General features: G+C 40.1%; 1 protein-coding gene across 2 annotated transcripts in view; it reads right to left on the bottom strand.

The window, feature by feature from the left end:
- Positions 1–5301, bottom strand: part of STRN (striatin) — a 101447-nt gene extending 96146 nt beyond the window's left edge. Inside the window, exon 1 of one of the 2 annotated variants that reach the window (XM_046661222.1) lies at positions 4950–5301. In XM_046661222.1, the coding sequence (XP_046517178.1) occupies positions 4950–5183 (234 nt within the window). In that variant the 5' untranslated portion in view covers positions 5184–5301. The remainder of the gene's footprint in view (positions 1–4949) is intronic. The other variant, XM_046661223.1, reaches the window with a different exon arrangement.
- Between the last annotated feature and the right edge of the window lie 10662 nt (positions 5302–15963).

Genomic DNA, 15963 nt, shown 5'->3' with positions numbered 1-15963 from the left:
ATAACAGACACACAATGTGTTATTAAGGAAAGCAATATATTTGAAGCACATAATCAATGTTTTGAGGCTGACACAAAAGGCAATAATTCACTCCTTAGTGCCACCATCAGACCCAGAATATTAGACTGCATGGTGACAGAATGGCACTTACATGCTCTAGCCTTAGAAGAGTTCATGACTGAAGATTACGCTTTTCTCTGGGGACAAGGAGATAAATAAAGAGTACAAATTTAACATCATGCACTTGCCACCATTTATTTATTCAGCACTTACTTTGTGTTATGTACCAGGCCTCTGCTAGGTACTTTAAAGTATCTCACTTAATTCACACAAAGTAGTTTATTACCCTCACCTTACACATGAAGAAACCAAGGTTCTGAGAGGTCAGAATTACAGCAAACGTGTATTTTTGGCATAAAATAAAATACTAGTAAGTCTTAGAGCAAAGATTTAAATACAGGTTTATGCCCTGTTGCTTTCCACTGTAATTGTAAATAACAGTCATAATAATAACAAAAAAATACACTGCCACTTAAGTGCTTACCATGCCCATTTAAATGCTCAGTAAATCTTCTCAACAATCCTACGGAGCCGCTCAGTCAAAATAATTTTGTCATACTTGACTCCCCTTTTCCTCAAGCCTCACATCCTATCCTTCAGCACATTTTGCTGGTTCTACCTTCAAAAACGTATTCAGAATCCATTATATTTTGAATAGTATCAAAACACACATTCACTCATCTCATCACTACCACCTAGTTCATCTCCAGCCTGGATTATTAAGACAGCCTCCCAATCAGACTCCCTCATTCTTCTACCCTTGTCTTCCCTCCAGGTCTATTCTGAATCCTTGCAAAGGATTCCTTTTAAAGATGGTGTCACTCCTTTGCTCAAAGCACTTCAACAGCTGCCTATCCTGCTGAGGTAAAATCTAAAGTCCTTACAATGCACAGGACCCAGTACCTCTCACATTTCCTCCATTCTCCTCTACTCCAACCACACTAGCCTCATTATCTCTCAAACGTTCCCAAGGATGCTTCATTCCCCTACTGTTCCCTCTGCCTAGAACACTTCTGCTTCAGATTTCACCTTTTCAGGTCTTTGCTCAAATGGCATCTTATCAGTTGAAACTTTCTTTCCCACTCCACCCTCTCAAGCACTCCAAATTCCACTTACCCCACTTTATCAGGGTACTTATTACCATCTAACATTTTATGTATGTATTTATTTGTTACTGTCTGTCTTCCTCCACAACTTAACCTTCAGAAGACACAATCTGTTTCAATCACTGTTTCTCCAGTGCCTAGAACAGGACCTGAAATGAAGTAGGTGTTTGAGAATCACTGTTGAATGAAAATATGGATCAATAATGCCAAAATCTAGATTCATACACACTCCAGCATACAGCCTCCACACAACATGCCCTGAGCTACTCCATCATATCACTTCTTTCACACAATTCTGGCATTTCCAGGTAAACAGTGGAGCCTCCTCTACTACACACACACACACACACACACACCCTCCCCCTCCCAAAATCTAGGGACAAGAATTTTTACCTTTTATTTACATGCTTCTTTTCCCATAAGTCAGCAATTTTCAAATAGTGAGCCCCAGGTTCTTATTACCTCATAAAGTTGTTTCTTCCTGCTATTCTCCCCATTCACTACTAGCCCTTTTCTAGTATGCTAGTCTAAGAAAATTTAAACCCCTCAAAGATAAACACCCTGATTCCTCTGCATTCTGTTTGTTCTATCATTCCAGCTAGACTGGATGTTTCTTTGAGGTCATCTAGCCCAAGGTTTCACATACACAAAATTCTCTCAAATGTTATGACTAGTATTCTGTCTCCAATTCCTTCCATAAATATAAAGCTCAGTAATAACCTTGACCATTCTTTTCACTTGCCCAAGAACTACCTATTCTCACCTGAATGGTGGTGGTGAGGCGGAGGGAGATCACTAGAAGTAAAAAGAGTCTTATGTTAACCAAGATGGGCAAGAAGGGAAAAATGACTAAGTTTTTGGCACAATGTGGCCAGGTCCTTATTCCCAAGATCTGAAGGAGGGAGGAAGTGGTAATGGCAGGTCAGGTAGATGAGAGCTTGGATTGTCTTTCACAACTCTGCCCTGGCAACTTGAAAGAGCAGGACCAACAGGTTCCTGAAGAGACAAATTAGAGTTAATCTTAAAGGAATTTTTGTTGACTTTGGTGTTAATGACTTGAGAACGGATTTAAACAGTAAAAGGAAGACACCAACTGATCCAAATTTCATCATCATTCACTCAACTCTTACTTCCTATTGTTTTTTATAAAAATTCCAATGGAAAAGAAAAATGAAGGGATATGTTAAAATTTAATGATGCTGATGTAAAGAAATGATTTTAAAAATATATTTTCAATTATGCTAATAAGGGACTCAAAGACTGGAGATTCCTGCAAACTCTCTCCCCCCAAAATACATAATAATTGTTCTGTTTGGAAAATATGATACATTTTTTAAGTTTCTCCATAGATGCTTAATCTGAGTACAAACCAGAAAATACTGTAAAAATGTAGTGCCCTTAACATGATGAGCACCAATGGGAAGCCTACCTGAAGTTTAACACTTGCCAAAAGTAACCAAAGAAGGGGGGGGTGAGTGGGTGGGTGTGTTTGTATATACACACAGTCAAGTATCCCATAACGATGTTTCTGTCAACGATGGACCACATATACGACAGTGGTCCTATAAGATTAGTACCATATAGCTTAGGTGTATAGTAGGCTACACCATACAGGTTTGTGTAAGTACCTCCATGATGTTCACACGACTGAATTACCTGATGGCACACTTCTCAGAATGTGTCTCTGTCAGTGACATGTGGCTCTGTGTGTGTATAAATAAAAAACTGAAGAGTGATAACAGTTACAGGTAAACTGAAAAGTTTAAACATGGGAGTGGGCAGGGGTGAGATGAGCTGGAAATTCCCAAACTTCCACAGGTAGGAATGTAAGAATTGTTTTCTTGCTTGTTTTTGACCAAAGTAGTGTGACATCTTACATCCCCTAAACTGGAAGAGAAATTAAAATTTAAGCAGCTACATACAAAAATCATTCTCCATAACTGTACAGTGTTAAAGTTAAAGCCTGTCTTTAACACATCCTTGAAATTTGGAAATCTAGAAATTCATGTATGGAATGCATTATTAAAAAGGTGAATTACTAATAAATTTAAATGAAACATTTGGGTCTGCTGGTTACTATACAGACATGGTCAGATTCTTTATGAGAAAAATTACAAATATCAACAGATTAAATACTAAAGTAACATAATAATAGGGATGAAAAAGTTGCCAAAGAATATAAACATATAACTGTAGAACAAAGAATCAGAAGGAATCTTAGAAACTATGGGTCACTCCCCCAGCTTCATTCAACTCCTCCCACAGGTTTTTCCTGACCACCGCATCTAAAATAGCTGCCCCTATCACACTCTATTCCCGTACCCTGATTTATTTTTCTCATAGCAGTTGCCACTATGGGTCAGTATATCACATAGGTACATTTGCTGATGGTTTGCCTCCCGACTAAAACATAAACTCTATGAGGGCAGAGGTTCTGTCAACTTTGTTAATCCCAGGGCCTAGAGGCACAAAGCTGGCACTCAACAGATGTGCTGAATAAATAAATGAAACTGAAGTTCAGAGAGGTTAAAGAATTTCCTCAAGGTCACAGAGCTAGCAGCCAAACACAGCCAGTAGCATAACCCTGTCTGCTTGCTCTTTCCACAGGCCCTTCCACCACACCAAAGCAGCCTGTTCCAGCACATGATTTTATTTAACAGATTTCTCCTTTTCTTTTTAAGTGCCCAAGAAAATACATGTTACCAAAAAAAGCGATACATTGGGTAGCATTTTAACTCCCAAGTGTTTCACCAACCAAAACCTTATTGAGATTTCCTAAACACACAGGATTAGCCAGTAAAACAGAAAAGGAATGCCACTCAGTTCTTTAAATTCCCTGTGAAATTGGTGTCTGCCTTGGAAGTTTCAAGACCAGCCACTGAAACCTACTTACCAATTCAGAATGGCCTGTAAAGTATCAGCCTCACTTTCATTCTCCTAAGAGCCCACAATAGCTCCTCCCTGGATATACTTTATCTTGTAGATTATGCAGGGAAATGTAACCAACTTTAAAGCTCTTTTTAGCTCCTTTCAAAGTACAAGTCAATCTCACAAAACAATGCACATAAAATTAACCCTTGGGAAGTTGTAGTTTCTGACAACAGGAAACCATCTCTGAACCATCATCTGACTGTGCTCATCTAGGTCCCTCATTCAAAAATCCATGAATCTGAAATACCTAAAAGAAACGCGGGAGGGGGAGAGGGAAGGGAAGAAACATTTACATATATAAAAAGGGTGCTGATATTCCTAGTAACACTTTCGCCCAACATCAGCTTCTTGCCTGAAGTCAAGGCCTCACGAACACAACTTCTGTTGTCTTCTTTGATCGCCTTCCTTTCAGAGAGAGGAGTCCACTGCCAATACCTTTTGCGGGGTACGTCTCTAGACCTAAGACAGGACTCACTAGGACAGCGCATGATCTACTCGGCTTCTCTCAAAACTGTCAGCCCAATTAGTAAACTGAAAGAGAAGACCTAAAACGTGGGATGGCAAGAGAGCTGAAATGAGACTGAGAGTTAAGAGTGGGAAGGTGTAGACGAAAAGGAGCGGGGAGGGTAAACAACGCAGCACGGGCGGGAGTGAGAACCCGGGTCGAGGAAGTGGGGTCAGCGAAAGGCAAAGGTGAAGGGGGAAGGGGACGAGGTTCTGGGTGGGATGGGCGGGAGCAAGCCGGGAGGGAAGCAGCGAGGGCTGGGGGGGGGGGGGGGGGGAGGGGTCGGGGGCGGGGCGGAAGGGAGCGAAGAGGCGGGATGAAGAGGGCCCGGCCGGGAGGGTCTTTACCTGCAGCTCCGCCCGCTCCACCTCCCACTGGGCTCTCTCCACCTCGAAGCGGGCCCACTCGTGCTGCAGGAAGTGCAGGATCCCCGGGAGGCTGTACTGGGCTCGGGCCGCCCCCGCTGCAGCCGCCCCGTCGCCGGCCGCGGCAGCCTCCGCCAGAGGCCCGAGACCCTTGGCACCGCCGGCGCCCGGGTGGTTGTTGCTGAAGAACACGCCGGGACCCGCCTGCTCATCCATGGCGGCCGCAGAAACCCGGGGAGCTGCCCAGGCAGCCAGCAGCGGCGGCAACGGCGGCGGCCAGCAGCGCCTCCTCCTCCCTCCGCCGCTCCCCGCCCACACCCCAGTCAGCAGGGAGCAGCCTAGGCGCGGGGGCCGGCCGAGCCCGGGACGGGCCGGGAAATGGGTCAACTGCGGCGCGCGGGCGGCCCGGGGCTTGCTGGGAAATGTAGTCTCGGGGCGTGGGGCGGGCTCTGCGGCGGAGGCGGCCTGTGGGGCTGCGATAGCTCCAGCGCGGCCCCGCCCCCAGCCCGCCCCGGCCCGCCGGGTGGAGGCCGGCCTGGGCGGGGAGCGCGGGTTCCCTCACGGTGGGGACGGGCGCGGGCGGGCTGTGCTCCAATCTCCCTCCCACGCGGAAGTCCTAGGGCGGCGCGCTTTGTTGCACACACACACGCACACACACGGAAGTTATCACGCCAAAATACCAGCCCGAACTGCACATCTTTTAGGGCTTCCTGGTAGTTCTGTTCAGAAACGAGCTCAAAGCGAGCTTCTCCGCTCCGGCCCCTGGACTGGGGCTCTCTCCAGCCCGCTGGGCTCAGCCCTCCCTTGGGCTCCGACTTCGGTGTTTCTGTGATCCTAGACACTCCTCAGTTCTGCCAATCTGAGTATCGCTATCTCTCCTGCCTTTCTTTTTCACTCGGTGGTTCAAACCTATTGCCTGATCGGTTTTCACTTATAAGGAACTCTGATTACTTCTCTCCTAGACTGGCAGCGTTTAGCTTCTTCCAAATTCTGGTTTGCTGACGCCTTATCTGAAATAGTGCTCCGCTCAAGTCCCTTTCCCTTTGTAGTTAATCTTGCAGTAAATCCTGTAAAAGTTTCAGATACCCAAGGCTCTCTTATTTCAGTCTCTTTTTTCTGACCTTATTCCCGTGCAGTTTTTACTCAATTCAATTAAACAAATATTTGATTGTCGGTTATATCTGTCGCTGGGGATATAAAGATAAATGACACAGTTCCAGTCATCAAAGGGAGATTGGCAAGCGTATAATCAATTCTCACAGTCCCTTAAAGCTACACTACCTAAAAGAACAAAGTCCCTTTCTGCTCCCTAGAACTATCTTGGGTAACCAGGCGCTTCTCGCTTTTCACTTGTGCGGTTCCCAGTTTCTTCCACGGTTCACCTGCAAACTGGCAACGGCTGCAAACTGGCAACGGCATTAGCTTACAAAGGCACACCAAAACCTTTCAAACGTCTCCCCGTAAATGTTATCCGTCTCCGAAGTCCCTGAAATCCCGTCACTATAAATTCACACTACAACGATAATGAAAGGAAGGTACCTGAAAAAAATTTGACAAATGAAAACGAATTTAAGTAATTATTTTGTCACGAGAACAAGTTATTTGTAATCCTTTTGTTTTGTGGGATATCAGACCTGATGGCCCCGAAAAAATTTAAAGATATAGGCTGGTGAGTGACATGTAAAGGAAGGACATCCTGTCCCTGTCCTCTGCCTACCTCCCTTCCCATGGCTACTTGTGGAAAGGACAGGAAACACGTTGTATCTGCTCTGGTTGCAAATAAAGATGGCAAGCTCTCTTCTCCCAGTTACTGAATGTTTCTGCTTTATGAGTTCATTTTTTATTATAATAAAAGGTTGATCCAGGCCTGGCCAAATTCCCTGTGTCATAAATTGTTTTGGCTGTAAGTGTCCTTTGAGATACTGCCCAACCCTCATCCTACAGCTCAAGAAACTGAAGTCCAAAGAAGTTTGAACTTGTCCACAATGAAGCTTTGAGGAGTGGCACAGCCAAGATTAGAAACCAGAATTCCTGACTGCTGGTTCATTGATCTTCCCATTAACACATCGCTGTCTCTCTTACTTTTTAGGCTTACCAGAGTACCAAGGGGACAATACCGAAACAAGGGCATGTTTTTTCATCTGAAGGATTTAAGTAATCTTACAAGTTTTGAATGTTAAGAGCTGTTTTTTTCTCACATAGATGACATGTCTGACAGTTCCTTTAAAATCAATTCATAACAGACTATAAAACAATTAAATTTATAGATAACTTGGACTATCACACATAAACACAACAGTACTGCTTTAATTCATAGTTCTACTTTATTATTCATAATACCTTTTTGCTTTTCAACTTATTTACACACAAAATAGCATTTATGATCTATAATGTCATGACACCTTCACTCAATATACCAAAATATTAAGTGATTATATTAAGGTGGAATTCTGAAGAAATTTACTTTTCTCTTTTTAAAAAAAATTCCATATGTGGTAATATTTCTTTTGTAATTTAACAAAAAATGTTACTTTCAAGAGTTTCCCTTAGAGTTCTTTTGCCCTAAGTTGCTTTAAGAGAATAAGGACCATGAATCCCATCATTTCTTCCTATACTGAATCAGCTTCTGAAACTGTTAGTTTTTGAGTAGTGAGCTTACTGGTGAGTTTTTGTGGAGTTTTTTTTGCCTTTGTGCTTGTCTGTCTGTCACATTTTCTGTATTCAGCATGAATTACTTTTTTTTAAGTAAATATTTTATTGCATGTAACACATATATAGAAAAGCTCAGAAGTGATAAGTGAACATCTCAATGAACTTTCACAAACTGACCCCTTCTATGTAACCAGCACCCACATCTCGGAACAGAACACTGCAAGAATCCCAGAACCCCCTCTCGATGTGCATTCTCAGTCACTACAGCAAAAACGTTTTTGAATTTGAAAAAAATTATTCTGAAAAAAAGTAACAACTAGAAAGGATATGGCAATTAGTGAAATCTAAATTTTATTCCTCACTCTACAATTTTCCAAGTCTGGAAATCTTGGACAAATGGTTTAACTTTTTCTCATTTTTAATATAAGAATAATATTTACCTTATAAAGTTACTGTGAAGATTAAATGAGAGAAGAAATGCAAATCCCCTAACATAGCGCCTGATACATAGTATAAACTGATGATAGCTATTACTGTGAGAGGGTTCACGAGACTAACTGAAATAACACTTGTAAAAATCATAAATACTAGGGGCTCAAAAATTTTTCTTTTCACTTTCTTGTCCCCTATTCAGAACTTTAATTCAGCAGAGTTAAAATAATCTTAAAAAAAAATTAATGCCTAGACCTATTAAGGCTCAGCCCTCAAGGTGCTGCTGATTTCCTGATTGTTTCATTTTATAATTAATAAAGGCTGTGACACAAAAAATAGGGTTTCCTTTCCAAGCACAGAAAGGAGCTGTCAAAATGTTGGATTATATATCAGTGTAACCAGTTGAAAGTGAAAAATTGTGAAATGCTAAAAGGTTATTTAGATAATTGGAGTGTTTGCTCTTTTTTGCTTTATATGTGTATGCTTTGTGAGGTGGGGATTATGGTCCTACACGATGATAAATAATTCACCTGCTCTTTTTTTTTCCCCCGATTAAAATGAGTGACTTTTTTTAAAAAATATTTTTCCTTTTTCTCTCCAAAGCCCCCCAGTACATAGTTGTATATTTTTTTTAGTTGTGGGTCCTTCTAGTTGTGGCATATGGGATGCCGCCTCAGCATGGCCTGATGAGCAGTGCCACGTCAGTGACCTGGATCCGAACCCATGAAACCCTGGGCCCCCAAAGCAGAGCACACAAACCTAACCATTCAGCCACGGGGCCGGCCCCTGAGTGGCTATTTTTTAAAAACTGTTCCAAATGACAAGTTATTTGGGTCTCGGAACCTTTAACTGCTCAAAGAAAAGGCTTCAGATGAACGTGGTGGCTCTTTCAGAATTCTGACCAGAAGAGAGAGTGTGGACTGCTTGACTGGAGGGAGGCCTCTGCGAGGATGAAGAGAAAACTTTGGGCAAGGGGAATATGCAATAACCCACTGTTTATCAACCTCTTCTACCATCTGCCCACTCCCTAATTTCTGTCGCTTCTCCTTTCTGCCTACCCTGCTTCATGGAGCTAGTCTGTTCTTTCTACATTTCCTCAGCCTCCAGACTTACTCCCTAGATCTGAAGTCTGGTAGTGACTGGGTTGGGGCAACAGCCAATCAAAGGTTAGGAAGTGAAGGACTTCTATTATCTGAAATTTTTCTTGGAGTCCAAGAATTAAATCTACATCACAGTCTTGTCATAAGAGGGGAAAATAGCCTCTATTATTTATTATTACTATTATTTTCTTTTGGAAGAATATGGTTGAAATTAGAGTTGCCTAATTTTAAAATTAAATTAACTATTTAAATAAAGTTTAATTTTGAAATTAAAATTAATTTTAATTTTATAGAGGCTGATATTTACAGAAATAAATGCTTAAAAACTAAAATCAAGATTGCTCTAACAAATCTAAATATCTAACCCAGGGGGAGACTGAAATGATAACACAGCTCTGAAGCCATAGCAAGACTTCTCCTGGAATATTAATGGTGACCAACTTAAGCTTCTGTTTCTCTGAGCAAAGATAAACTGGTTTTTGAACACATTCTGTTCCTTTCTCCCCATCAACTCCATCCTTTGCTTTTATACCCTTTTCTCTTTTAAAATTCCCAGTGAATGATCTACTCAACATATGATTGTTTTCTTCTTCTTTTTTAAAAAAAATAACTATGGTTCCCCCATTTCTAATGCAGGAACTGAATTTCAAACAATTAATGTAATCTTCATTAAATAAAAATAACCAAGGGCAGAGGGCGAGAAGAACATTTTTATAAACTGAATATTCCTGCCAACAATACAACAGAGACGTACTTGTTTCCAGGTGGAGACTTTCTCGGCAGAAGACACCCAATCTTCATTTAGGCCTGAATTGCTCAGAACAGCATTGCCTCCCCAAACTCCCATCGAATAGTCCTTGAACATAAATTAAATCAGTATTTCAAAAGTGATACATTTTTTTTAATAAAATGACGAGGGAAAAAAATCTGGGCATTGTGCCAGAAAAACAAGAAAAATGAATTAGGTTAAAGAGGTCTAGTACATTTTTCTTTTAATTTTTGAAGACCTATGTTTTCTGAACTTTTTTCAAACAAGATTTAACCTATTTTGCCTGTACCACGTCTCTCCCCCTCTACTCTGCAGGCCCTCAACATGCTACTGTTGTTCGATGCATGTTAATTTTAGCACTGGCAGTTCTTCTCTGTAATGGAAAATTCTACCATTATCTATGTTATCTTCTTGCCCAGATTTCCCCCCAGCTGCAGGACATAAAGTAACAAGAGTAGGAGTGGTTTGAACCAGCTCACGTACACTTTCACATGAACTCATACGATGTAACATTACAACCAATGAGCGGATTATATTCAAGTTTAAGGAGCTAACACATACATTTTCATCATAGGAGAAAAAGATAATTTAAATAATACAGTTTTTAGGATATAGTAATAACCAAATTAATGCTGCAATATTTTTATGGGAATGTAACCAGGTTAAAACATAAAGGAAGAATATAGATTAGCTAGAAGGTGGCATGGAGTTTTTTAAGTAAAATTCAAACACCTGGAGAAGAAAAATACATAGCGCACTTGATGTGTTGAAAGAAGTCCAATATAGCTGACACACTAAACAACTGGAGGAAAGTGCTAACAATTGTTATTTTTATAGCTACTTACTGAGCATTTACTCAAAAAAAGTAACGCATTTTACATGCATTAATGCGATCCTTACAACATCCCAAGAGGTAAGTACGAACATTTTCTTCATTTGACAGATAGGAACACTGCTGTATGGCCATAGGCCCAGTGTGAAATAAAACGAGGAGAAGTAGGCAGGGGCCAGATTATGCAGGCCCTTGAAGGTCACTTTAAGGGACTGTTCTTTGTGCTAAGGTAACCAGCTAGAGAGTTTTCAGCAAGGTATCAGCTTTGAATTTATAAAGATCACTTTAGCTTCCGTGTAGAAAATATTAGGAAACATTTCTAAATTGTTTCCTAAGGGTCAGGCACTACTTTAAGGTCGTTTGCAAGTATTAACTCATTTAATCCACACCTACTCTATAAAATAGGTATTATTCTTCTTCTCATTTTCCAGATGCAGAAACTGAGCACAAAGGGGAAAAGTGAGTTGCCCAAGGTTACACTGTTTGTAGGTGACAGAGGCAGATTCCCTCCCCCCAGGCAAACTGACCTTATAGTCCACACCAACCACTTTGCTCTATTGCAATCGAATGTGGCGATTTGGATTGGCTGCCATTAATAATGGCAATAAAGACAGATGAGGGGATTTGACAAGATATTTAGGAAACGTGGTGATGAGCTAAGCATAGCGAGGGAGCAGGTGGGAAATGTCAGGGATGATACCAAGATTTATGGCTTATGCCACAGGATAAAATAGTTGTGTTTACTGGGAGATCTTGAGTTGAGAATCAGGGTTTAGATAACGAGGTGAAGAGTTCAATTTTATTTTTTTTATTTTTAAGATTTTTTTATTTTTTCCCCAAAGCCCCCCAGTACATAGTTGTATATTCTTCATTGTGGGTCCTTCTAGTTGTGGCATGTGGGACGCTGCCTCAGCGTGGTTTGATAAGCAGTGCCAGGTCCCCACCCAGGATTCGAACCAACGAAACACTGGGCTGCTTGCAGTGGAGCACAGGAACTTAACCACTCGGCCACGGGGCCAGCCCCAGGAGTTGAATTTTAAATTAATTGAGTTTGAGGAGTCTCTGAGACAACCAATGGGTAGGAAGTCACTTATGCAAGTGTGCAGAGCAGAAGAGAGGCTAGGGCTCCGGACAACCCTCTGAAGAAATCCCTGCCTATTATTCTCTGTCATACATACTTCATACCGTTCCTTCCAACTACTTACCACAACCTGTGATTGTTTTCGCTCTCTCCTCAGGCAGAATGTAAACATATCACGACAGTTTCCTTGCTTGACTGTTCCCTATTGTATTCCCAATGCATGACATATAGTAGGTATTCCATAAATAACTGTCCAATGAATGAATGAGGCAGCACTACAGAATCATATCAAAAATCTTTGACAAACAGGAATTCAAGTTTTTCTTGAATATATCCAGTATCAAGGAATGCACTATCATAAGGCAATCATTTTTTAACAGCTTTCGTAGAAAATTCTATTATGTTCTATTGCAAACCACTTATTTGAAACATTGACCTCATGCTGTGGTCAGCTATCTGGTCCTCCTATATGAATATTAAGGACCATGTTACCCTTTTTTATCCTCAGTTCCTGTATAGCACTTGGCTTGGACACAGACCAGTTCCCAATTGCTCTTGATATGTGGCATCTGAAGCTGATCTTCCAACCCCCACAGTCCCTGCCACCCCCGCCCCCACACTGGGGTCCCATAGTGTGTAGAGTAGGACGGTCACTTTTCTTGTTTTAAAATGTGCATTTTTACTAAAAACAGCCCAAGCTCCATTAAGTTTTTCTACTAGCTTCATGATTTACAGTTAACTAGAATGCCATTAAAAAATTGTTTAGGTATATTGAAATATTTGGGGAGATTTAATGGCACTCCCAGGCATTTTCTCAGAATTTGGAAAACAATGACCAAGTTTCATTTTCATGTCTGTTATTTCAAAAAGCATTGCTAAGATTCAGCAATGCATATCAAAATTCAAACCTCTCAAATTTTCTTTTTAAAGATTTTATTTTTCCTCCCAAAGCCCCCAGGTACATAGTTGTATATTTTTAGTTGTGGGTCCTTCTAGTTGTGGCATGTGGGACACTGCCTCAGCATGGCTTGATGAGTGGTGCTATGTTCAAGCCCAGGATCCGAACCAGCAAAACCCTGGGCCGGTGATGTGGAGTGCATAAACTTAACCACTCAGCCACGGGGCTGGCCCCAACCTCTCAAAATTTTTATAACCCCTTTAAGGAATGTATCCCAAGGAAATAATTTACAAAGCTTCACTTTTAAAAAGTCAAATGCAGCATTGTTTATTAAAATGTAAAAACTAGAAACCAAGTACCCAAGCACAGGGTAATGGCTAAGTCAATAATGGTATATCCAATATTAAAAAATGATGGTTACTAAATCCACATTATTATTATTATAGTGATTCTATGGGGAAATGCTTATAAAATAAGTGGCAAAAGCAGGATACAACATCCTATCTGAAGGATAATTATAAATGTGGAAGGAAACAGACTACAATATCAACAGTAATTTGATCTGTGTGGTGAATTGTAGTAATTACCCCCACAGTTTAATAAATGCAAGTTTTCTAACTAAAGTTGATGTATATAATTGATATAATTTATAAAGCATAAAACTGACACTTGTTTTTCCTCTGATTCTACTTTTATGCTCATTAGACAAGATTAAAGCACTTTTTTGTTTCACAAATAAAACTAGAGGCATTTTCCTATATAATCTGGAAGTAAGTTGGAAAGAAGAGATTTAAACAGCGGACGAACAGTCAAAGTTAAAAGTTGGAAAAGCTAAACAAGTTCACTCAAATTTTCATGAATTCTTTTGACTTGCGTTGAAAGTCAAGGGGAAAAAGGGCAAAGAGAAGTCTATGTGTAAAAGAAAAACAGTTCTTGAAACGGCAACCCCTGACTTCTAATGGCAAAAAGAGATGGAGAATTGTGGATAGGGACCAAGGCTGTGAAGAAATTCTCCTGAAGGAAAAGAAACAGTAGTTGGACTAATTACTTGTGCGTGCATGGTTCTCCCATTAGGGACAGCACCAAAAACTTCGCTCAGGATAATTTTTCTAAATTATGGTTAAGACATGAAATTTGTATTTAAGTAAAATTTTGTAAAGCCCATAAATAATTTCATAAGCTTTCAGAACTAGAAATGGGTTTGTAATGATTAAATCAGGTTTTAAAAACAATTCATCTGATGGAAAGCATTAAAGCATGAAATTTATTTATAGCTGTACTCTAGTCATTTCTGGCATCAACCTAAAAATTCCAATTAAGAATGAAGAAAATGAGAAGCATAGTAACTCATATAATGAAATGTGTTTTAAAAATTGGGCTAATTATATCCATCATTCAGCATTGTTTGAGAAGAATGAATGGATAAAAAGTGTCTAGCACAGTGCCTGGCACACGACAGAAGTGGCAGCTCTTCTCAATAGCAATAAACTTTTAGTGATATTTTAACTGCTCTTTGTATTTAACGTACTTTATACTGTCATTTTGACAGCAATTTTATACACATGTAAAAACTACTTAGGCTAAATGATATAATGTGCCAATACTAAAGGATCAGCAAAAGATTCACTCTTGAAAAAATAAGCAGGATACATAGACGTATGTACTTTTTAGATGTGCAAAAGATCAGAGAGAGGATACCTAGTATTTCTTCCTCATTTTACATATGAGGAAACTGAAACCCTCAAAGGGTTAGGTTGTTCAAAGTTCTATCCCTAGTTGATGGCAGAACCTGCTTGGAACAGGGACATCTGACTTCAGAGCTTAGTTCTAATTAAATGCAGAATTCAAACGTGTACTATTGATTAAGAAGAACTTGGAAAACAAATAGAAGATACTTTATTTCTTGCATTAAAACTGTTCAGATTAAGCTTCAGAAAGAATCTACTGACTATTATGATGCTTCTCCTTTCAGCTTCTTGATGCCAGATGTTCATAATCAAATAACTGATTACTCAGAGTGAGGAAAATCTCATGGGTTTGGCAGCGCAACAAATTAATAAATATAATTCTTCAAATAGATCTTTTATAGATATGATCACAGAAAATTAGAAATTAAGTTGTCAATGACTCAGACGAGTTTAGAGAAAGCATCAAGATGTACTGGGGTGGTGGAGGGGGGAGGAAGAGAGAGATGGAGGGATGGAACGAGAAAAAGACGACAGAATCATTGCTAATACAGGATGCAGACTCTCTCACTGGGGGAAACGATGCAGTTTATACTCAAGCGGGAAATGAGAGAAAAAGCCTAGGAGGGACTAAGAACAGCAGAAAATAGCCAAGGCAGAAATAAACATACTTTATAAACAGATGAATGAAAAGAAGTTACATGTGCAAGAAACAAGCAGATTGGGAAATAGTCTGGCAGTTCCTTAAGGTTGAACATAGAGTTACATTTGAGCCAGCAATTCTATTCCCAGGTAAATACCCAAGAAAATTAAAACAGATGCCCACCCAAAACTTGTACCTGATTGTTTACAGCACCATTATTGATAACAGGCGAAAGGTGGAAGCAACCCAAATGTCTATCAACCAATGAATGGATAAACAAAATGTGGTAGATATACAATGGAGTATTATTCAGCCATAAAAAGGGATGAAGTACTGATGTATGCAACCACATGGATGAACCCTAAACACAACATTAAGTTAGGAAGCCAGTCACAAAAGACCACATATTACATGGTTTCATTTATATGACATGTTCATAATAGGAGAAGTGACAGAGACAGAAAGCAGATCAGTGGTATTGTAAGGCTGGGGGGTGGACAGAGAGATTGGGGGGTGATAGCTAAGGGGCACAGGGTTTCTTTTTGGGGTACTGAAAATGCTCAAAATTGATGGTGGTGATGGTTGTACCACTCTGTGACTATACTACAAACGACTGAATTTACACTGGAAAAGAGTGAATATATGGTATACAAATTATGCCTCAATTAAAATGTTACCAAAAATGCCCCCAAAACAAGGAGAATAACTTTGGAAAAACAAGCCTGAAATGAAAAAACAACTCTGTTGTTTTTAGAAATAAAAATCAGTGAGAAAATAGCTAAGACAAAGCACCTATCTGAGGTATCCAAAAGACTAAATAAGGAAGAAAGGCAAGGCTATGTGAGCTGCCAATTGGCGAAGGTATGAGAGAGAATAAATAGGAGGTAGCAAATGATAAACAGAT

The sequence above is a fragment of the Equus quagga genome, chromosome 5, assembly GCF_021613505.1.
Source record: "Equus quagga isolate Etosha38 chromosome 5, UCLA_HA_Equagga_1.0, whole genome shotgun sequence".
NCBI classification, from domain to species: domain Eukaryota; kingdom Metazoa; phylum Chordata; class Mammalia; order Perissodactyla; family Equidae; genus Equus; species Equus quagga.
Note: the sequence above shows the minus strand (reverse complement) of the source record. Positions and strands in the feature narration are given on the sequence as shown.